The sequence below is a fragment of the Colletotrichum scovillei genome, assembly GCF_011075155.1.
Source record: "Colletotrichum scovillei strain TJNH1 chromosome Unknown Contig00009, whole genome shotgun sequence".
Taxonomy (NCBI): domain Eukaryota; kingdom Fungi; phylum Ascomycota; class Sordariomycetes; order Glomerellales; family Glomerellaceae; genus Colletotrichum; species Colletotrichum scovillei.
In genome coordinates, this window is record NW_023336267.1 from 6278178 (window position 1) to 6301630 (window position 23453).

Sequence of the window (23453 nt, forward strand, 5' to 3'; positions counted from 1 at the left end):
TATATAATTATTAACTTAACCTATCTATCGCCCTAGTTATTACCTCCTAACAGCCATTATTTACGTTAATAGCCTACCGACGATTAATTCTATATAAAAAAAAATTCGGTACTAATAAAATATAAGGGTTATAATAATTAGGATTAAGGTCTAATAACGATTAATAACCTAAATACTATATATATTATAATAAGTTAAAAATAAATAAGCTTATTAAAAATTAATTACGAGTTAATTAATATTAATAATAATATATTTAATAATAAGTACGGTTATTTTAAAACTAATTTACTTTTAACTAGTTATTTAATAATTATTAAATAATAGTATATATAAATATAAATTAGTATATTATAACTAATTAAGTTACTATTTTAACTTATAAATTTAATAATAACTATAATAATATATCTTATCTAATAATATTTAACTTAATCTATTTTTAAAAAATAAAAAAATAAAAAATACTATAATTATATAGTAAATAAGTAGCTTAGGAAATTTAAATACGGTATTACTAATTTTAAATATATTTATAATAAAATACTTTATATACGAACTAAAGCTATAACTTTTTATATTATATATACTAAATAAAAATTATATAAAAATAAATTAAAATATATTTTTATAATAAGCTATATATTCTTAATAATTAAGTAATTAAAAAAGTAAAAATATAAGTATTAGCTTATAATATTTTATATAATTAATAAGAGGTTTATAATAATTTATTACCTAAGCTAAATAATATATTAACTATTATAAAATTAAGTTCACTATTATTACGTGGGCGATAGTTATGTATTAAAGCCGTTACGGCCATTACTAGAATTAAAAGTAGGGCTAGGGAGAGGGGGGGTTAAAGCCGGCACATAAAAGAGGTATAAAGCTATAGAGATTCCTAGCAATAAAATAAATAAAAGTAGTATATAATTAAAATTATAAACCGGGTTATTATGGGAATCTAGTTTTTAGTATTATATTTTATAATTTGAGTTTAGAAATAGGAGAAGGGGATAGTAAATAGTTTTATAATATTGTCCTAGTCCTCGCATTTACTAGCTAATTATATAATAAGGTCGTTAGTAGGCTAGAGAACCTGACTGAGTAATAGAACGTAAGTAGGGAGTAAAGTAGATTAAGAAAAAAATATATAAAATTAAGGGGTAAGAAGGTAGGATTATAAAAAAAGGATAAAAGGAATTAGTTGTAAACAGTAAATAGAAAAAAGTAACTAATATGTATAGCTAAAAATAGAGCTATTCGTTTATAATACGTAATATTCTATTTTAATATATACGTTATATAAGTATATAGTCGTAGCTAACGAAGTTATAGCTTATTTACGTAATTATTATTAGTTAATTATTACTAAGGCTAGGATAAAAGTTGCTAGAGTAATTAGTAATATAACTAATATTATTTATAGCTAAACTAAATTAGAGTTGTTTTATTACCCCGACGTTATAATTAAACCTATTGCCCATATCGTACTAGCTTAAGTTAATAAATTACGTTATTATTTATATTATTATATATACCGCTGCGTGCGGAATATATAAAAATATTATTAAGTAGAATATAAATAGTAGAATAATTAGTAAAAGGGAGGTAATATATAAAAGAGGGCTATAGTAGTAAGGGATTTACTATAGATAACGAGGGTACTATACTAGTAGTTTTTTTTATCGCGCGCTAGGAGCTAATGGTTTGAGGTTAGGTAGGGGTTGGGGGTGGCCGTTAGAAGCGAGTTATCGGGGCTAGGGACGGATAACATAGTATAGTTCGTTATATTATATAAGAACTAAAAAAAGTAGTTTAAAACCGATGTATAAAAAAAGGTTAGTATAATAAATAAAAAGTTAAAGCTAAATAAGTAGTTATATTACGTTAAGTAAATAAAGGATTTAAAAAGATTAAATAAGACGTAGTTATAAAAGGCTACGCGACTAATTAAGGATAGTAAAGAAATATTATAGTTTGTATAAGCCGTATTTAATAACGTTACTAATAAAGTACGCGCTATAGTAGTACTGCATAAGGTTAGGTATAATATATTATTTAAGGTAGAGTAAAAAGAGATTGGCTAGAAACTAGTATGGCTATTTAACAACTGTATAAAAAATAACACGTAATAGTAGTATAAAGAGGTTTAGTATAAAATAATAAGTATATAATTTTATATAAACGAGTAGCTAAAGTGCGAGCGGCTACTATACTAGTTTACTATATATTAGGGGTTATTATAAAATATATTTACTAGCCGCGTCGAGGTAAATACTGGTAGCTAGTAGCCCGTATAGGCAGAAGAAGTTAAAAGGATATATTTAAATACTATTATTATTATTAAGGACTTATATAAATAGAGCTAGAAAAAGAGCGTAATAATCGGAGTATTAGTAGTATTAAATATCTGCGAGGATAGCGGGTAGTACTAAGTAACAGGGTTAGGGTTAGGGTTAGGGTTAGATGTGATTGGATTCCACGGGAGGAGATAAAAACTGATGAGCAACAAGAAAGTCCGACACGGTCCTGGTTCGAAAGAACGACAGAAGTGTTTCGCCTTGAAGGCTCATCAGGGACATAAATACTTGTTGGGTAAGTAGCACGCCAAGCTGTTGGTTCCCTTTAAGCATGAGTCGGAGGTCTGGTCCCTCCGATTGCTGTCTGGGTTCCTGCAGCTGTGCCGTTCACCTGCATTCCAACAATGCAGAGTGGTGGGCGGCTGGTTAAATACGCGCTGAACCTGCAATCCGCCGGTGGGTCGTCGTACGATGTTCCACCTACTGTGGGCCTGCCCCACCCGGAGTCGGTGCAATGGTCTGGCCGTCGGGTCAACACGGACATTCCACAGGAAAGCTCCGGTCTAAAACTCCGGTCACGTAATCAAGGCGGTGGCTCGTGCGCCGAGGCACCGGATGAAAACGGAGGCCTTTTCCGAGACAAGCTCGGGCCAGGTCTTCTGCAAAGCTGACACCGTCTGGTTAGGCGGTAGAGGTTCGGGAGGTTAGAAAGAGGGCGGGGTATGCTTGATCCTCTGGGGCCGGCATCTCGTGCCGCCGTTTCCTTAGCCCGGCATAATTTTTTCGGAGTGGACGGTATCTCGCGGCAGTCAAAAACTAACTCTTCCATCAAGGTTGTATGGCACCTCCCCGTCCGTTCGCGAACTTTGCAGCGCACTACTAGAGGCGGTTTGGCAGTTTTTAAGGGCGCATCCCTGCGGCCACCTCTTTGCAAAGGCAACTTCAAACTTCCAAGGCTTCCGACTTAGGAGGCTGTCGTAGCACGACCTTGTTCCATGCAGAGATCTTATCGAAAAGGCTCTCTGTTCGTCTGAGGGATTTGATGAGTGGGCCATCGAGGGAAGGTGGCAGAGTGCCATTCTTGCTCCAGGTCTGTCTCATCGTCTTCAGTACGCTCCGAACATCCACGTATTCCCATACTTCATCGTATGACGAAGGTAGCATCAAGGGTAGTCCTGGGCGCGACTCTTTCCGTTTCCAGAGTAGAGCCGGTCGGTCCTTGTAGTCCACCATATGTCGCCATCGTGATAATATGTCAGCCGGGTATCCTCGCCGGCTCAATGCTGTCATGAATTCACGAACTCTCTCCTCAAAGAGTTCTTGGGTGGAATTGATTGTCATGAAGCGAGTCAATTCTGCTTTAACGAAGGCTCGTTTGACCGTTTCCGGGTGTGCAGATGACCAGGGGATATACTGATGTTTGTTCATACGCTTGCGAAAAACCCGAGATTGTAACCCCGCGGATTCTTGCCCTTGCCGGAAGAAGAATTCTACGTCTAAGAACGGCGTCGCTTGGCGAGATGAACGAATTTCCCAGGAGATAGCGTAGGGCGCAAGGTGTGGAGTGAACTCCGACAACCACTTCTCCAGGTCCTGTCTGGGTCCTTTGAAGATGAGAAAAATGTCGTCAATGTAGCGAACATAGAACCTCAAGCCGGTTCGTGACATGTTCAGCATCTGACTTTTTCGTTCCTTGAAGCCAAGCGAAAGATTTGCGAAAGCTGGGGCGCAAGAGGTGCCCATAGCTACGCCTTCCGTTTGGTGGTACAAGGTCCCATCAAACTCAAACAGGTTGCACGTCATCACGGCTGTCAACAGCTGCCGGAGGATGCCTGTGCTAATTCCATCATAAGAGCGGTCGCCAAGAACTTGACTGATTTCTTGGACGGTTACTTAGGGTTAGGGTTAGGGTTAGGGTTAGGGTTAGGGTTAGGGTTAGGGTTAGGGTTAGGGTTAGGGTTAGGGTTAGGTTAGGGCTGATCCTCACCGTGACAGGCTACAGAAGGCGGCCCCTTGCGGAAGCCCGCCGCGATTCGGGATGGACGCCCCAGCATGAAGACGACATTGAACTCGCGATCGAGATCATGAACACTTGTTGGGGCATGTATGCCGTCACTGACACTGGTCTCGCTCCTGAGATTACATGGTTCAACGCCACAGAAGCAGACTTACAGCCCGGACCTGGCGACAGGTGGTTGCGAAAAGAAAGCAATTGTACGTTGACGACTTTCTTCCAACCTTTCCAAGCAAAAGACCCTTGTGCTAATAGAATGGTTAGCGCTGTCGAAGTGGAAAAAGGACTTCATCATCAAGCCCCTCGACGCTCACAACCTGCAAAGACCCGAGACGGTAGAGAGTCTGTTCATGATGTACCGCATCACTGGCAATGCCATGTACCGAGAATGGGGCTGGAAGATTTTCCAATCGTTCCAGAAGCATACTTTGGTGCCCGACGGAGAGGGGTACACTAGTATGAATGATGTACGGACGGTGCCGGCGGCGACGAGGGATAATATGGAGAGTTTCTGGCTGGTAAGTGATATATCAAGTGGTCGAAAGACAAAGTTACATAAGAAGTAGACTTTGAGCTGACGTTGCCGACTGCAGGCTGAGACTCTGAAGTATTTATACTTGCTGTTCTCGCCGACGGACTACATGCCATTAACAGAGGTCGTGTTCAATACAGAGGCGCATCCTTTCCCAAGGTTTACGCCAAGGAGTTCTTTAAAGACTGGCTGGGAAAGGCTGCCGCGATGACAGCCATTCAAGCAATCTTTGGAGGTAGGGTTGGTATAGTTACGTGTAGGAATAAAAGCTTGACGGAAAGTGGTTGGACTTACTATTCACCTTCTTTTTGGCTGGAAAGGAATGGCCCTTGCCAAAAGAATGCAAGCTCCGCCACTGAGGGCGAAGATAGCAACCAGTAGATCTATAGGGCCTACGAGCAAAAAGTCAGGCTTCAAATAATCAGCCCAAACGAATGCTCCGCCTTCTTGGCCTTGAAACATTTGTGATGTCTATCATGCTAATTTGCCCAAGTACAGGCTCATGGAAATGGACATGTGTGTGAGGGTTGGGAAGACTTTTGCTATGCCGAGAGTATGATTGCCCGTTTTGTTAGTGATAGATATTTGTTATAGCAAGATCACCTGAGCTACTCCAAGGGTTCCGGCGATTTGCAGAAAATCCAGTCATCTAGACTTTGCTGATAACCTCAACGACACGAGGTAGGTTCATGAGGAGAGGAATCGCTGTGACACCCGAGCCCACGGTAAGACCTAGGTCTGAAGTTTCACGCTGTTCCCTAGTATGAGTGGCTACGAGCACCAACTTAAAGTGAACCTCAGAGTCTCAGAGTCTCTCGCACTCGTTTTCAAACCGAGATTTGGAAGGCCGACTTGAGAGTATTCAGCTATAGGTAGATTGAGTTTCTTGTTCATATGGAGAAGGCGATGGATGGAGACAATACCACCTGATTCCGCGGAGCTAAGGACGCTAGGGTGACATTGGATCTGACTGAATGTAGTGCATCATTGCGCATGTCGGATTTCGGCAATCAACCCAAGTTACCTATTTAAACCAGGAAATCTTGATGGGTGTTCAAGCTTTGGAGGCCGAACCGAAAGCCATTGCCAGGGCCTCTGTCCAAGTTTGGGGTATTGCAGAAAGTTCTCCGAAACTCATTGGAGACGTCAAGACGTCGAAAAAGAGTGACGGCAATCAGAAGTTCGATCAAAAGCCGTAAAGGGAATCTAGACTTGACTTTTCGATAGCCAGAATTAGATTCAGAGCAATCGCAAATCACACGACCAAACAATGTCATCCCAAAAAAAAGAGAGCCAGCTTCCCTGGTTAACCCCCCAAGAGGCGTTTCGCCGTGGCGGATATGGAACGGTAAAGTATCCGGTGAGTTGCCGCAACTATCGGTGTTTATGCCGCTCAATAGCCGCTGAAACCCGGGCGCGCTGGTCCAAAGTGACCAAAAAAGGCCACGCTTTCGTCCAATAGTAGCAAATTTCTCCGAACTCAACTCCACGTCTACACGTGTTGCTACGCAGAAGGTTGCGGGTTATGAGACGAGTCAGTACTGTGTACATGCAATGCGCTACTTTAGTTTGGGATCTTGGACAATCTGGGTAAATTTGGGGGCCTCTGGGGACTCTTTGCTCTCTAATAGAGGGGCCATCATTGTGAGCTTGCGGTGCTTGCCATCACGCAAATGGCTGCTGGGATCATGTCAGCAAGCCAAGTTCGGGGTTCTTTCCCCTCCCCCGCCCCCTCCCCCACCTTGACGACGCCAACGACAAGCCCGGATGGCTTCGTTTTTTGACGTCGTCGAGTGGGCGAGTGGGAACTTGGTGCGGATTTGGCGCTGTTCCCCCACCATCCCACCCATCCAGCCCGTCCATGGTCCTTGGAGTGTCCATTTACCCCCGCTTACACGGAAGCTGTCGCGCGCATTGTGTTCTATTGGATCGCGGTCTCTCCGTCATCGGTATGCCTTGCCCCGAGGTTAGGTAAAACCAGACGTGACCCCTCGCTCATTTTCTTCCAGATTGCTCTCGTTTCTTTGATGTTTCTTCACGATCTCTTCAGTTTCCCCTCATACCTCTCATACCCCTCATAATGTAAGAGCCTCCTGTGCCTCCCCAAGCTTCCAATTGGGAACCAACATCACTAACACGCCAACCTCTAGATCTCACAAACCCTCAACACCACACACGTCACAACCATGAAGCTCCTCTACCCCACCTCCCTCAAGCTCGACGTCGACAGCCTCCAGGGCTTCTCCGTCGACCTCGTCCCCTACGACGTCAAGACCACCATCCCCGAGGAGCACACAGACGCCGAGATCCTCGTCACCTGGACAAACTCCGCCGACAACCTCAAGGACGCCGCCGCCCGCCTCAAGAACATCAAGTGGATCCAGTCCCTCGCCGCCGGCCCCAACGACGTCCTCTCTGCCGGCTTCGACACCTCCAAGGTCACAGTCACCACCGGCTCGGGCCTCCACGACCACACCGTCGCAGAGCACGCCCTCGGCCTCCTCCTCAACGCCGCCCGCCGCTTCTACGAGATGCGCGACTACCAGCTCCAGTCAAAGTGGCCCGGCCACCTCGGCGGCCCGCAGCCCGACCGCCCCGCGCACCACCCTCCGCGACGCCCGCGTGCTCATCTGGGGCTTCGGCAACATCGCCAAGTCGCTCACCCCGCACCTCCGCGGCCTCGGCGCCCAGGTCAAGGGCGTCGCGCGCAACGCCGGTATCCGCGACGGCGTCGAGGTCTACGGCGAGGACAAGCTCGCCGAGCTCCTCCCCGAGACCGACGCCCTCGTCATGATCCTCCCCGGCTCCGAGTCCACCAAGAACGCGCTCAACGCCGCGCGCCTCAAGCAGCTGCCCAAGCACGCGTGGATCGTCAACGTCGGCCGCGGCGTCCATTGACGATTGACGAGGAGGCGCTCGTGGACGCGCTCGAGGCCGGCGAGGTCGGCGGCGCGGCGCTGGACGTGTTTGTTACCGAGCCGTTGCCCGAGTCGAGCCGGTTGTGGAAGGCGCCGAATGTCGTTGTCTCGCCGCATGCTGCTGGCGGAAGGCCGCAGGGCGCGGAGGCGTTGATTGCGTATAACTTGAGGCGGTTCCGTGCTAGTCAGTCGTTGAAGAATGTCATCTGAGGTGTGGTGGCCTGTTTTTTGGAGTGGGAAAAAATGGATGGAGAGCGTGGTTTGGTGAATAATAGACATGATTGATACAATACTCAATACAAAACGGCCTTCATGATTCCACAGTTTGACTTATGCGTCGCCCCTTTCTGTCCTTGCTCAGAACTCAACAGAGTGCCATGCCATTAGTAAGAAGATGAACATAAGTACCATGATTCCTCTCCCTCATCCGGGTATCATCTCACCAAGCGCCAAACGGCTCTGCAATCTTCGCCCAGTAAACCTCCTCAGTCCACGACCACACCGTGACGTCAAGCGTTTCCTTCCAGTTATCCGTCTTCTCCATCCACGCTTCATGACAAGCCTTCTGCAGGTCCTCTCGAGTCATTCCTCGAGGTTCTGGTGGAACTTGCCATCCTCAAGCTGGCACCACTCCCGTAGCAATCGGCAACGGTCCTCCGCCGACGTGCGGCCAACCTCCCGGTGGAGCCACTCGCTCAGCCGGAAAACAGCGTAGTCCGGAACGGAAGTCAACGGCACCACATCAAACTCTTCAGCGCAGAGGGCGAGCTGCTCCCGCGTGAGCTCCATCTCGTCTCCCGTGCCTCCCATGATCGTATCCTCTCCACCAACGTCAAGATTAGGCTGCGGCAAAACGAAGTTCTTGAGAGCTCTGGTAAGCTTCATGCTTCTGCCGGTGATGATGATCGTTACGGCCCATTTCAAGAAGATATCGTACGTCTTGGCCAGGATCAATCTGCTCTCCGGGTCGTCAACGACGCCACGGTTATAACCGAGAACCATCGCCATGACAAAGTGGCCGCGGCGGTGAACTCGTCCAACCGTGGAAATCTTGACTCTATCCGGGACATGATGTGTTCGATGGGTCAGGTCCCACTTCAGATCCGAGGACATCTTGACGGCAGATGGAACGATGACTTCAAAGGCGATGCCGTGGGGAGGCACTCTTCCGGGGAAGACGTTGTTCCAAGTGTCTTCACGTAAACGCGCGGCGACTTTGTCGTGGTCACGCACAAGGTATTTTTCCGGTCTCATCAAGGTGAGGCCCAGCTTCTTCCGCTCCAGGGCGGGAAGGTCGTACGTTTGCTTGATGGCGTCCTTCGCCGTTGAACCAGGCGGAGGCGTCTTCGGGGGTCTTGGGCTTCACGGCCGGTTCGAGGTCGATCCACGGGAATGTCTCGTAATCGCCATGTTTGGCGACTAGAAGGCAGTTCAAGAACGTTAGCAAAAGGGTTCGGACTTGATGTCTGCGAGTACTCACACTTCTCGGATGTAGTCCCATACGTTGAAGTCGACACACCAGGCGAACCATGCAGTCGAAACGGAGTCGCGGCCCTGGTGGATCAGTGATTTCGCCATTTTGTCTGCTCGCAGCCTTGATACGTTCGTAGTTGAATTTGAGAGGGATGTTCAGTTCCCTGAACTTTCCTTCGATGACCTCTACTCGTCCTTCCGCTGCGAGAGCGATGTTCTCATCTTCCTCGCTCTCGTTTGACATATTCTTCGATGAATCTGTGCTTGTTGGTCTTTGCTCTGAGTCTGCAATAATTGTTGCGATGGCTTTTTTGTGGAATGGGGAAATTCTGGGTGGAAGAAGACGCAATTGTAACAATATGGTGGAGGAAAGAAGCGACGAGGCCAAGGGAGGAAACTCGAGGCAGGTTCCTTGTTTCTGTTTTCCCTCGTGGCAGCAACAAGGTCGCTCAGACTATTCTTCTTTTCCTGTTACTCTATCCAGGGCGGGAGCTCGTCGTCCATCTAGAAGTCGACGACTAATCGTGCCCGCCGTGTGATGTGAGGTACCTCAGGCCTCTGGTCTCTTTTACGGGTAGATAGAAAATGTAAAAGGACGGGCTTGTCGAAAACATCTCTCTCTTTCAATCGCCTTGAAACGTGAAGATTTTGATTGTGGCAAGATGTTGAGAACGCACTTTGTTGTGAAATACCAACGTCGGAGAGGGTGTTGTAAATGGACTTCAGTAAATACTGAATGAAAGAAGCTTTACAGCAATTCAGCACAAGTCATGACGACTCATTTAAAGCCTCCAGATGCAGCCATTTGCCAAATACGAAGACAGTATGGCACTCTCTGCTCTCTAGATGTTACTCAAACTCGGGTATTTGGAGTGAATTAGGAGGTAAAGCATATGAGAACCGGCTTCAAATGTTGCTGTTGTAAGATGTCAACACTATCCACTCAAAACACGACTGATTTTCATCTACAGCGTCGTAATGGTCAAGTTATGTCACCCATGAGTATTTCGGTAAGCCTACATCCACTAAGCGTATTTTAGATTGTCCTCGATCAAGTGTATGTGAGCTAAGTCGATTGTCTAGCACAAAGATCGCCTCCTAATGGATCACATTCAAATCAAGTTCCCATGAAAATAACTTCAAGTGATATGAGGGTAAAATAGCTTATATACAATTCAATTTTCTCATCAGGGAGCCTCGAGCACTATGAAGTAACATTAAGTTTGGCTTAATGAATTTCTTTCCTTTCGATATCTCGTGTAGTTCTCGTCAATATTCCAAGATTAGAGTTGTTCAAAACTAGTAATGCTGTTATAATATTGAGCAATATTGAGCTTGCAACTCTGCATTATACATGTTTTCAGATCATACATGCGCGAGTTTAGCCAACATTTGATTGTTTTCTGCACATAGGTAGTGAAGACTTTCTCATAATCGTTATGCTTCCTATTTTTCTTCAATCACAAGTTTTGAATCTTGAACCACCCGCAAACTGACCTCCCTCCCCCATCTGATCCCAAGCCCTGAGCTGCGGTGTTGACCGCCTTGTCTAATAAATCAGTGCTTAGATATACTGAATCCCTCTTCTGAGACATTGCATCACTCTGAGACATTACGACGCCTAAATTACCTCTGGTTTTCATGCGGCCATGCAAAGTTCAACAACGATAGTTCCGGACAGAACTTGCGTTTACAAATTTGTTCCAGGGCTCACGAGGTTTGAAAATTCTATCGAAACTTGTCTTCGTATTCAATTAAAACTTCATGGAACCATGTGAATCTTTAACCCAGATCGTTATATTCAGAGAATGATCCAATGTTGATATGTTTGTAGAGTTAAACTTCGACTTCAATCCTTCTAGTATTCTGAAAACCATTGAACGATTTATGTCTTCGCCATGGAGTGTCTTGCCATTGTTGTCTCGTACAAGGTTCCTAATCATTGAACGAAACATAATAATGAGCTGGCGTAGAACAAATCAGTATTATTGGATCACAACAGAGCCTGATGTGCCAACCTTTCAACAGTGTGCCCTTCAGTCCCTTCCAATCACACCACCATTTCTCTGCAGAATATCTGATGTTTCTTACATATTCTGTAGTACCAAGTGCAAATAATTATCCCCATCTAAACCCATAGTTTAAGGAAGATTGGTCGCCGAAAGTCGGGTGATAGTGCTAATGCCTTCGGTGGCGAGGCGCTCTCAGTGCTAACTTTAAGCCGCAGCCTGCTTGCCCACACCACACCAAGGAGGTGTGCATTGGGAATTCCAAAACGTTCTTCGCTTTAATTCGAAAGCTCTTGACCGAAACAAATCCGTGTCACCAATATGCAACATCCCGCACCATAAGCGGCAGTTTTTGGACTCATGAACGCCCATTTAGTTGCCTGACCGGGCCGTCCTGCCCCTTTTTCCGATTTGTCTTTCCAGGAGAAAAGAGGGTTGTGAGTCAAAACTACCTAGATCTGGAATGTATTCGCAATCTTGGTGTCGTGCGTGATCTTGTTGTTTACCACGAGCATTCCCGTGACGGCTACGCACACTGTCCTAAGTATGCGGCTGCTCCTCAGCCCGGCAGCCCGGTCTTAGCCTGGTCTCGAGTCGTTTTCTAGGCACATATGTGCACGCACATGAGATATGCTCATCTTATATACAATGCCTGGGAACGAGAATCGCTTTTGCTACCCCAGTCTCTTCCTGGTGTTGTAGCTCGAATGCTATCTGTACGACACTGAATGCAAAGAGATCAGCCATGCCGCTTGGAATTGCAGATTATCTCAGAACTATATTTGCCATTCTCCGGGAAGGGTTGCCCGGCTATCCACCGTCCCCCTCGTTAGTGTAGCTGCCTTTCACTGCTCTTCCCTACCTCGTGACGTAAAGCATTCATTTTAAAATCCAATCATCCTGTCGTCACGTACCTTATTTGACGACGACATGATCAATCTAAGAAGGCGGGGTTAGGCAACCTGCAACGACTCAAGAAACATAGAGGCTAATTTACAGCCTGAATCGTTTTCAAAGATCTCGGTGTGGAAGTACCTGAGAATCACACCCTCTGCCCATGCGTCTTCGATGAATTGCACATTGACGTTGAGCTTTCCCATGCCAGTCTAGATGAGCAGTCTGACAACATGTAAATATCCCATCATTGTGATGGCAGCCTTTCAATACTTGCCTCATATCAAATCTAAATACCCCTGGCGTCTTCAAACTTGAACAAAAACAAAACGCTATCACATTTTGATCTGACAATTGGATGACCTCGACATCCCTCTGTCGCCTAGCAGGCTAGCACCCTTCCATGTGCGTACACAACGTGACGCCTCACACAGCCTGCTTCAAGAAATCTCACTCGCTCAAACTTCATTGGCTGAAACGTAATATCTCGAAACTTGCTCAACACTAGCAACCTTGATGATCTGACATGCACATCTCTTTCACCATCGTACTTCTGGTGTTCGGCATAGAAAGCACGCAGTATGGAAACTTGAATTTCTCGGCTACCATGGCCAGCCAATCGCGGCAAGTCGGAAAAGCCCTTCGCTCCCTTTCCCATTCAAGGGTGATACTGGTTGCAGGCTACCGTGCGACAGGCTCCCGCATCAGTCGGTTCGATGCCTGTGGAATTTACACGCTGAATCCCCGCATTTCAGGCAGATTATGAAGACCGGTCAGTAGGCGAACCAGTAAGAGTTGAACGCCAGGATAATCTCCTACGTCTCTCTGCATCGCTTGCATACATACAGGAATTATCTAGAAGATTGCCTGGCGCCAGGCTGCCATGGTTTTCTGAGAATTTCCCGCGCGTGTGAATCTTCTCCTTTATGGGTTTCTGGGCCGAAACATGCCGATTCTGACAATGATATACAAATCGTTGAACACACTTGCATTACCATAACGGGATACATGCATGTATGCCTGCGCGCTAGGCTGCATGGTCACCGTGGCTATCTGGCTCGTGGTGCCAGCTAGCTGCATTGGGGCTGTGCAGCCAACCCCTCGTCGAGAAGTCGGATGCAAGCTCTTCTGAGAGGCTGAGATCACGATCTGTTCTAATGAGCTCTTGTGCTGATCACCGAACTCGAGTATGTCCAATTTGTTCACTCCTAATGACAACGGCAATCTCATGCTCATCTCAACAAGTTCTAAAGTCTGAAATCGTTGAATCACGGTGTTCCTATCACCTGGACAGTGCATCTAGACGTCAGCATTTCGGTGTACAATGACGCGCAGAATGACAAATGCCTCACCGAGGAAGTTGGAATGGAGGTTTGAACTGTGTCTTGTGGCTTCTCAATTCAATGAGAGGTGCATGCCTTGCATGATCTGCGGGCGTTAACAGGCGTTAACAGTGCAATGATGGTACCCTCAAATCTCGAGCTGGATGGCACCCAATACAAATCTTTGAGAAAACACCGAAGAGAAATACCACCAGAGCACCTTGGGCGCTTAGTGCAGCTCAGCAGAGATCAAGCCATTATGAAATAGGTAAACAGTCGTCGATTAAACTGGACGTAGCCATTGCCTTGTAAGATTGTGCTTTGTTGCGAATGGAACATGCGGTGAGATTTGGAGAGCTGCTCGCAGCCTGGTCGTCTACTGTAGTAGGTTTTCGAAGACGGTTGGCGCGTTTGTTTCATGCTCGTGCGTAGCACGAGGAGAGCATGGGCCACAGGGATGATTGAGATGCGAACTTTGTTGCACTTAGAGCTCTTCGTCTAACTAGCATAACCAATAATCAAGGCATGACTTGCAAGGGCATTAGGCAATCGCTCCAAAACGAGGCGTCCTGAACCTGTATGAGGTACCCGTATCGGGGTTGCAGGGGGAGATATGGGCTGCATTGCGAGACAAAACACTTCATATTAAAGAGAATCATCTTTTAAAACCAAATTACCAGATAGAATAATACCCATGATTGATGACATGCAGCTCGTCAAATAGCGACTATTCCGCATCCCACCGGTGACCGGGTCTTTCTTCTGGGCTTACCTCTCGTCCTCCAAGGATTTGAAAAGGCGCACCAAATCCCTTGGACCAGTTGGCTGCGAGATCGGGCGAAGCTGACAAGTCTCGAGAGGTTAGTGAGCTGACGATCAATCCCACAACGGATAGATATATGTATAAGCAGCATAAGCCCCCGCCGCGTCACGAAGGAGTTCACCCTTCCAGCACAGTAATCATCAGTCAATGCTAAAGTTAGATATTGGTGCACATAAGTCCATTGCGATATGAAGTCCGGCGCATGGCGAAGTTCAGTGCACCTGAGAAGTTCCGACCTTTGGAAGAGACTCAACGCTGAACCAAAGCTACCTTACCTGTCCGGGCCCGAGTTCCCACAAAATCCGTCGCAAGGCAGCTGCTAGGCTGTGTCCAAGCACGCGAGGCAACCACTAATAACCGCAGCTGGAAGTTGGAACACTTTGTGACGCAGTAATTAGTTTCGGACGACCAAGCGGAGGAATACCCGCTGCGCAGTCAGCATTCAGGGTCCGTGGAACCGGACGCTGGTAAGATCAATTGAACAGTGCCACTGGCTCCCAGCATCCCGGAATGGTTCCCGTGGAGACACCGGGTTGACGGACGTCTGCCGTTCGGCAACGCCGGACTGGACCTGAACTCGCGGCGACTTTCGGGGTATTTGAAACCACCCGACACCCCCGACCTCGGACGGAGATGTGTGTTTGAGGAAGAAGGCTTCTTCTGCATATTTGCCTTATGCTGACAGTTCCCCGAGGTAATTCGGCAAGTGCGCTACCTAATGCTGCAAGATTCGGTCCGTAGTGGTATGAGAAATCGTGCTGTTTCGTACATGTGCATGTCCCGTACCTTCCGGTCGAGGGTCGTATTAGCCCCAGATCTACCTTTCGCTCCGCCGCAAAATTACGACACCTTGCACACGCCATTCTCCAACCCATCCGGGCGTAGGATTGAAGTCGCCTTGTCGGCCGGGAAAGTATGTTGGGGGCAGAATTGCGGGCGTATATCGACGGTTTCGTCAATACGGTGGCTGGGTTCGGATCACGCGTAGCATCGTCACCGACGTCTGACTTCAATGGTGGGTTGCCTTGTGAAATTACATTTCACATCGATGGCACCTTGGTAATGATGAACCAATGGTCGGTGCATATTAGTTCGTTGCGTGCAGGTTCCCATAGAGGTTGCGCGTGTCCAGCTGTTGATCAGGCTAACTCTGGAGGGGGGATGCCACGAACTTTCATGCCTGCATTGTGAGAATCAGATGTTATCTATACGAGAATCTAAGCAGTCCCTCATCCGAATAGGCCCCGATGAACTACTACGTAACGAATCATTGCATACAGTTGCAAAGTCTCTGCACCAAGTTCCGAATTCGTACAGTCATGTGCATAAGAGGATAGAGTAATTTTATTGGCCTGAACGGACCCTTATAGAGAGACTCCGGTGCCGATCCCCAGAATGCCGACGGGATATCTAACCCGTTCCGAGTACGTACATACGGTACAAATCTGAAACATTTCTACTCAGCATTGTATTACAGTAAGTCTCTATAGTTTCAAAAAGTGGCAGAATCACGATCGATCAGATTCACTTAATTGCGGCCAGTTGGCATATGCAGCGCCGATCTCCCGCCGGGGCCGGGCCGAACTGCATCCCGCACCCGGGCTTGATTCACGGCCATCTCATCAGAATCAGATAACGGAAACATTATACTGGCGAAATTGTATTTTGAAATATCTACTTCAGGCAATATAAATATACTTGAGAACAAAATCAGCGCAGACTTTGAGAATGGAATCTTAGTGACCCACCTGTTGCAATTCTCCCCAACGTCTTTCCAACTTATGAGAAGCGAGCGGCTCGCTAGCCATACCCCAATTTGCACTCGCCGGATCAATTGTTGAGCGAGTGACAACGATACTGCCTTGCGCGTGTGTGCACTCGCAGATCGTTTTCGTCTCTGGTCTGTAGCCCAAGCTTCGGCCAGAGATAACAGATATGTAGCCCAGATGACTGGTTCACCTAAGCGAGAAGCGTTGCAGCGGAAAGGAAAACAAACCAGAAGCAGGAGAAACAAACAATCAAAACGCCTGAGAAACGCCCTATTTCTACCCAAAAGAATCCATAGCAACGCTTCCCACCAAGGGAAAATACCAGTCCACCACCGTCATTGGCTTGCGTCAGGCGCATCTGGAATGATCACATCGGCATCTTCAGATGCTCCCGCAGGTGTGACATCGGTGCTCAGATCAGGGATTTCTATATCGAATTGCGGCGACACGCCGAATTGCTTCGCTTCCTCGTCGTAAGTCAACCACTTGCCCGATGTTGCTAATCGACAACCCAGCCAAAGACAGCGCTGTGAGCGCTCTTCCATCATTGACGCAACCTCGAAATACTTTTCATCGTCATCCACTTTCGTGGCCGTGAACCAATCGTTTGGATAGTATTTATCAACCCAAAGGAGGCCTCGCTGCGCAAAATCGTCCGGCAGGGGACGAGGGTCACCTTTATCTGGCCGGGGGAATTCTTCCGACTCAATGATCTTGATTGTTTCAGTAGTGATATCGGTTGGCATGACGGTGTTAAGAAGCAAAGCCATGAGCTTCCAAGGCATCTTCTCTTCTATCAGTCCCATTGCTGCAGGGAACTGAGACAAGTGCTGAAGGAGTGAGAGAGTGACGTGTAGGTATGGTCGGATGTTCTCGTCGCCGAACCGTCTCAGCACAACATTATGAGTGCGAGCTGCGAAATCCAAGGCGTCCAGGAACTTCTGTGTTGGAGCAGCGAAAGTCTCAGCCTCTTCCATTGGGACGTCTGCGTCATCGGCACGGCCAGATTTAAGAGCTCTCATGATGGGATTGCTTTCGCTACCGTATTCGAGAAGTGAGCAACCCAACGCGATAGAAATATAGTATGCGCTATCCAGCCAGCGACGAGTGTGACGTGCGATGTGATTGTCCAAGCTATCGATGAACTCGTTGATTGACGATAAGAGTTGATCAGTATTCTTGCCCGAAAATAGGATTGCATGAGCGCGCACAAAGGCGGCGTCGATCTCCTGCAGCCTCGTCTGTGTGCCATTGAGATGCGGGTCAAATAGAGTCATAATTGACTCGCGAGCAGACAGAAAGGGAACTGGCACGCAGAGAGACTTCGTGTAATAGAAAAGCTGCTGCAGAGCATTTGGGCGCGCCAAAATTGCGAGATGGTGGTAAAGACGGCCCGTTTGAGGAGCCTTATCACTAGCCTTTGAGTACCAGTGTCGAGACACTGAAGTCCACACTTCTCTATCCTTGAGATCATCATCCTCAATAGCCATGCTGTAGTAAAGAGTCAATACGTGTGCAGCAGGAAGATGGGTAACAATGTCTGTCTTGAATTTACTGACCGATAGCGGCCCAAGTCGCCAAGACACTCAATCCAAGTGTCTTCGAACGTCGGAACAGTCTCATACAACAAAGCCATCATCGAGTATGCCAAATAAATGAATGTAAGCATATGTTCGAGCGAGGCAGGAAGACGATGACGCAAAAGCTCCAAAAATGAATGAATGCCATGGCGCCACATGCGCGCCGGCATTGCGTACTTGCTCGCAAGCCGACGCAATGCTGGACTTGCAGACGGATGTTGCGAAGCAAGGAAGAAATCATGGTGTTCGTGTAGCAGAGTTCGGTGTAAAGCAATCAATGCCTGCCACTGCTCATTATTCAGCTTGGGATTGGTCTCGTTATTTGAACTTTGAGCGTTGTCGACCTCGATACACTTCGACTCAACCATGACGAGCCCAGCGTAAATGCCTTTTACCTCAGCTACAAGTTGTTCTTGGCTAATAGGGCGCGTCTCTGGCTGTTTGATTAATACTTCAGTGTTATCAAAATCAGAGGAACGCGGATGCTCGAACGTCCGATTGGAAGCCGCCCGAGGTAGGTCTGCACCATCTTTCTCTTTCGAGCGCCCAGCATCGGGCCGTCGCGGCGTAGATGCCCTCCTCAGGAGTCCACAGCCTGCCCGCCTTGTGTGCCGGGTCTCTTTGAAGTCACTGTCTTCAGCATGGCTGGCACCAGAAACTTGTGGTTGCTGCCGGGCACGACTACGCTTTGGATGCGAAGACCTATGATCCCCATCCTTCCTCTTATTCTTTCCGAGGAGGGCTAGTAGCCTTGCCTATCGTGCCCGGCGACGGACGTCTGAGTGCTTGGGTCGCATTGTCTTTTGATGCTGTTGTATGTTGATCGGTTGCGGACTGTGGTTGGTCTGACGTTGGGCGTACTTGTTGTCCCTTAATGCTATAGCAGTAAACGTTAGCACTGGAATATGCGGCTCTGCGACTGACGGCATTACCGTAACCAAGTCCTGTCTACTAAATCGTTTTGGTCGCTGTCATGCCTACTATGGCCAGACTCTAGGAAGTGCCGCTCCACGTCTTCCCTTGTGGGACGTACAGGAAACGTATAGTCGGGACAATGGGCGCATTTTCGAAGACTTATGTCGTTGGCCCGCTTGTAATTTGTGAGTCTTTTGGAAAGGTCGAGACCACCACCGCGAGATTTATCCGTCATATTCAACGTATATTCGTGCGTGTTCCGTGCAGAACTGTCGCGAGGACAGCAAAGACGTCAAAGCTTCGGGGAAACGTAATTCCTGATGGCTTTTCGAGCCGAGGGAAGTGAGGAGACGGAAATTCAACAGTACTTCAGCTGGCTTCATCCCCTTCATATCATGGGGACTAAAAATCTTGCTGGATCGTGCGAACTGTTCGCAAGATTTCCATGAAAGAAAGCTCGGAAGCTATCTTCGAGGATCTTTCTCATAGAAGGCCATGAGCCTGCCTAACAGTGAGGCGGATGCGCGGCGAACCATTTCCAGGTATGTTCAAAGCGGTGTACATATCTAGGCATATATCCCGCCCCTACCGCCACCTGGGCTTTAGCTCGGTTGCCTTACCTTGAGCCGCAATCTGGTCCGCGAACCAGCCACGCCAGGCAGTTTTCTTGTCCTGGGGGACTTCCCCTTCGCCCACATCAGCTCCCAAGAAACCCCCCTCACTGCCCAATCTCTTCCACTAGTACTCCGTAAGCGCACCATCACATATAATTAGGTGCTGTCCACCCGCACCCAAGCTGTTCCTCACGCTGCCCGACAAGATCGATCTCGTCTTCTCAGATCAGTGGTCAGGATGCGTTTTTGCACTTTCCGGTCCCGTCATTTGCACCTTCAAGAGTCATGAAAATGGAGTCTCGTAAACGGTGTCAGCCACTTCTGACCAGCGTTTCTACGCGATGTACTCGCATCAAATGGGATGAGAAGACTTGTGCACAAATTCAAGTCGCGGTGTCGGGTGCCGGGGGATCATGTGCCTTTTGTTTAGCGGCGACCGTAGCCGCTTGGGGGCCAAAATCTGGCCCAACCCACCTCCATGAGAAGTGTTTCGCGATCACTTGACGTCGGCTTACTTACATAAGTTCAACTGGCCAACCCAATAAATATGGAATCGTCCCGCACTTCTTCACCCTTTTATCGTGTCAGGCCGCCGGCTCTTCTGTCCAGCTGACAGTCTCGAGAATTGCTACTACGAACGTTGGGCTCTGCTGACCGAAATCCCGGCCATATGTGCCACCAGAAAGGTATTGACAGTGCTTCTTCTCCTATGTTCATACATCTTTCTTTTCACAAGAAGACATTGCCAGTGCGAGTTTGGGCGAGTCTCATTGTCTTGTTGGCTTGATGCTTTGTCCCAAACCCACAACCAATACTAGGCCTTGAGTGTCAGAGTCTCGCATTCAAGCCAACTTCCGCCAGGCTGTCAGCCTGGCTACCTACTGCCTTTCTTCTCTCTCAAGCTGTGGAGCTCGCTCTGAGGTGTCATTGGCTCTACATACTACCTCTTTCATTGGTTAGAACTGCACTGAACCACAAGTCCCCATCTCAACTGAGTCAACAGCCACACGGGTACTACCGCGGGGAAACATCTTCAACTTCTGACCTTTCAAGGAGATGGTCTGGTGGGAAAGATTCTAAGAATCGGAGGCCTCGTGGCAAACATATTGCTTCTGATCACATAATTCTCGGTTCTTCCTCTTGGTCTGACAAATTTTCTCAGTCATGTGGCGACCAACCCGACTTCTCAGTCCTCAACGCCACCAGGTTGGTTGAACACAGCCACACAAATTACCGTATCGCATCGGCAAGCCCGTAAAGCAACGCAACAATGATGAAGCGGATAATTTATCACCCCGAAATTCTCGTACCAGCCACCACTGATCGATTTTTCCGCGGTCTCTCAAAAACTTTGAATGATGAAACCCGACACTCGGGTTGCTCGGCTGCAGCTGGATGGTTTGTTTTGGCGGAGAGGAAGGTCCTGGTGGCCAATATCACGACAGTGGCACGTGGGTGGTTACGCATGGTTTTGGAAGCCTTCTCAAGGACACTACCCCCACATGAGTTCCAGCTGAAAGCTAATAGACTTGCAGACATCGTATACGTAAGAAGGCGACTCTACAATGTCGCCCGAGCTAATACGAGGCTGGCTGAGCCCCTAACTCGATAACCGATACTCGTATGCCGACTGGACCCGTAACGACATTACGAAATACTCACGCTCCATACAAACGCATGTTTTTATTCGGGCCTTCTGTGCGCAATTGGCGCTGACCGTTTACTCAATGACCCGTGGAACTCTGTTAGATCAGGCGTCCGGCGTCTGGAGACATTCACCTCAGCCATGTACAACTCTGGGCTGAGATTGGATATCACCAGAATCATCACTGTCGCAGCTGCCTTGGCTCCGAAGCATCTGGAACGAATCGATTCATCTACTTCACCGATCGTTCAGAGTGGATCGTCCTATGGCTGGCCACCATTATCACGCTGCATTTGCCCACAATGCCTAGTGTCAGCTCTTCCTCTCAGGAGCCAGGGGTAAGCAACGGTGCAACTATTCGACGACAGGGCAACGTGCAGGCAACCAACGACGGACTGAATCATCACAAGCCAATTGCAAAGTCCTCAACGGATAGAGTGAGATGGTGTGGTCAGCTCCGTTGGCTGCATCCAAAAGTCTTGAGCCTGACTTGAACAATTGTCGGTGCCGCAAGGCTAGAACAACCCCTTGAACCCAGGACGAGGCTGCTCCTCACTGATCTGCCTTGTTTTTACATCACTCAATGCACAGAGGTCCATTAATTGGGACTCGGCATAGACAGCTGCAGAGTATCTTTTTAGTTCCGGTTCTCTTCGGACTTTTAGGCAGAACGCAACCTTTAGCGAGGATCTTACATACAGCGGCCTGAGGCTCTTGAATTAGCTCTTACGACGGATGAGCATACCAGTATCAAACGTCATTCATCCAAAAATCTTCCATCGGTCTTTGCGGACTTATCACTGTTAACACCTAAAAACATTACAAATACTAATTTTGAGAACATTCTAGAATACAGCCTACCTTATGTAGCATTAGAGTCATAATTCTCAGATTGCGTTAGAATTATGGTCTTGCTCCTAAAACACTTTTCTTGACTCCTGCAACATAGTCATTATTCGAAATTCAACAGTTAGCAAGCCAATTAGAGCAAGCTATGAACTTAGTAGAACAAGGCTGTATTCAGCTTCAGATTTTGGACCCAGCACACACATGGAGTGAAACGTGATTCAGAACTCACTAGCACATTGTGGTCTCTTCGGAATCCGCTTGAGGTATCCGATTCTAACCGTCCTAGGTAGCCACAATACAAAGCCTTAGGCGCATCATGCGAACTATACATACTCATCCTGAGTGCATTTATCGCCAAATTTTGTCCAGCACCACAAAAAATGCCTAATTGGATGTAATCATTCAGCAACCTTCCTGGATCGTCAAAATGCGCTTTATTAGCCATGCACATCATTGAAATAAGGATGATGCAGGAAATCAAACATGAATCCAGGGCGTTGGCGTGTCAACCAGGTCACATTTCCAACATTTGCTGCATGATGATTGCAAAACGTGGCAAGCGTTATTGGACAGATAGAATCTAATGGTGTTAAAGACCCAACCTTTTGCATGAGAGGGCCGGACAGGACGAGGCCAGGCGGGCCCGCATCCTCGTGGCTAGCATCGGGACTTCTACTAATCCTGAACGATGTGAGACCACTATGAAATGCGCTGGCATTCACCGTGTCTAGAATAGGCTCGTGAGGGAGTGTGGATGTTCCCAAAGATCTACCTAGCTCTATTCTCTATTCTGGTATTTACCTTAGGCATGGCATGAAATCAATACCCATATCCATCAAAGTTGAGTGTAGACGCGATAGTAGCTTATAATTTGTTTTGCCAGCTTCATACGATAAAGGACACGACTGAAGTTTCAACCACCACTGTATCGAAATATGTGGAATTCGACTAAATGAAAGACCACGGTTGTTGAACTTACATAGAGGTGAAGTCGTCAGCGGACACGGACAAGGTAGCTAGCTGCAAGGCACGGGTATTACGGGTAGAAGAACGTCAATTAAGCACTGCCCATAGAGCCCCTTGACTAAAGTAGGAAAGACCCACTATTGATGTAGGCAACAACCATCCGTGCCCCAGACCCGCTTTAAAGTGGAGATCTAAGTAGACACGGACTAAGGTAGCAGGGCTGATTCACCAATCCGGCTAAGTCTCATCGTAATCTCATCTCATGATGAACCTGTCATCCACCCAAGCGGAATGTCATCTCCTCCATCGCTCACCACCTGGCTCGGTGGCATTTAAATGTCTCAATGCCGTCATGGTCCCCTTCAAATAAGGTCAAGCAAGGTACAAAACGTAGCATCTTGTCGCCTTCATTTAGCCTCTGGGCCATAATCTCCATCACCAGTCGCCGTGGCATGATATCAAAGCTGCCAACTCCGAATTCCAATTCGACAGAACAAAGCACATGTTTTCGTCATGAGCCATCCCATCACCTTACCATCGGGAGATTTGACGACGCTTGACAGCCTAATCTCCACACCTAGCATCCGTTCCCGTCATTGAACAGCTAAACAAAGCTGGGAGCTTTACAGAACCAATGTTACGCCGCAAACTATTATTCGTCGTGAAAATTCTCACACCGAGACGTCATAGGAGTCTCCTGATATAGGACCACAATCGATTTTGCCTTAAGAGGCAGACTATGCGCCTGACCGTTTACGAGCCGCATCCCACACTTGACTAGGTACACGTTACGGGTCAAAGGAATGGCCAACATGCCCAAGACG

General features: G+C 47.4%; 4 protein-coding genes across 4 annotated transcripts; 2 read left to right on the forward strand and 2 right to left on the reverse strand.

Annotated features, from left to right (window-relative positions):
• Window positions 1–4324: 4324 nt before the first annotated feature.
• HER10_EVM0005480 (glycosyl hydrolase family 47) lies at window positions 4325–5219 on the forward strand. Its single transcript, XM_035475095.1, has 3 exons — window positions 4325–4520; window positions 4585–4838; window positions 4914–5219. The coding sequence occupies exons 1-3, from the start codon at window positions 4391–4393 to the stop codon at window positions 5061–5063; spliced, it is 534 nt and encodes a 177-aa protein (XP_035329357.1). The 5' UTR covers window positions 4325–4390; the 3' UTR covers window positions 5064–5219.
• Window positions 5220–6566: 1347 nt separating this feature from the next.
• Window positions 6567–8089, forward strand: HER10_EVM0006708 (D-isomer specific 2-hydroxyacid dehydrogenase). Its single transcript, XM_035476287.1, has one exon. The coding sequence runs from the start codon at window positions 7039–7041 to the stop codon at window positions 7978–7980; it is 942 nt and encodes a 313-aa protein (XP_035329514.1). The 5' UTR covers window positions 6567–7038; the 3' UTR covers window positions 7981–8089.
• A 263-nt stretch (window positions 8090–8352) lies between these two features.
• HER10_EVM0012591 (uncharacterized protein) lies at window positions 8353–9348 on the reverse strand (the record flags this gene model as incomplete). Its single annotated transcript, XM_035481984.1, has 2 exons — window positions 8353–9130; window positions 9251–9348. 2 exons carry the CDS (start codon window positions 9346–9348, stop codon window positions 8353–8355), a joined length of 876 nt encoding a protein of 291 aa, XP_035330229.1.
• Window positions 9349–15451: 6103 nt separating this feature from the next.
• HER10_EVM0010226 (uncharacterized protein) lies at window positions 15452–18166 on the reverse strand. Its single transcript, XM_035479693.1, has 2 exons — window positions 17620–18166; window positions 15452–17551 (listed from the first exon to the last, which is right to left on the reverse strand). Exons 1-2 carry the CDS (start codon window positions 18006–18008, stop codon window positions 16396–16398), a joined length of 1545 nt encoding a protein of 514 aa, XP_035329955.1. The 5' UTR covers window positions 18009–18166; the 3' UTR covers window positions 15452–16395.
• Window positions 18167–23453: the final 5287 nt, after the last annotated feature.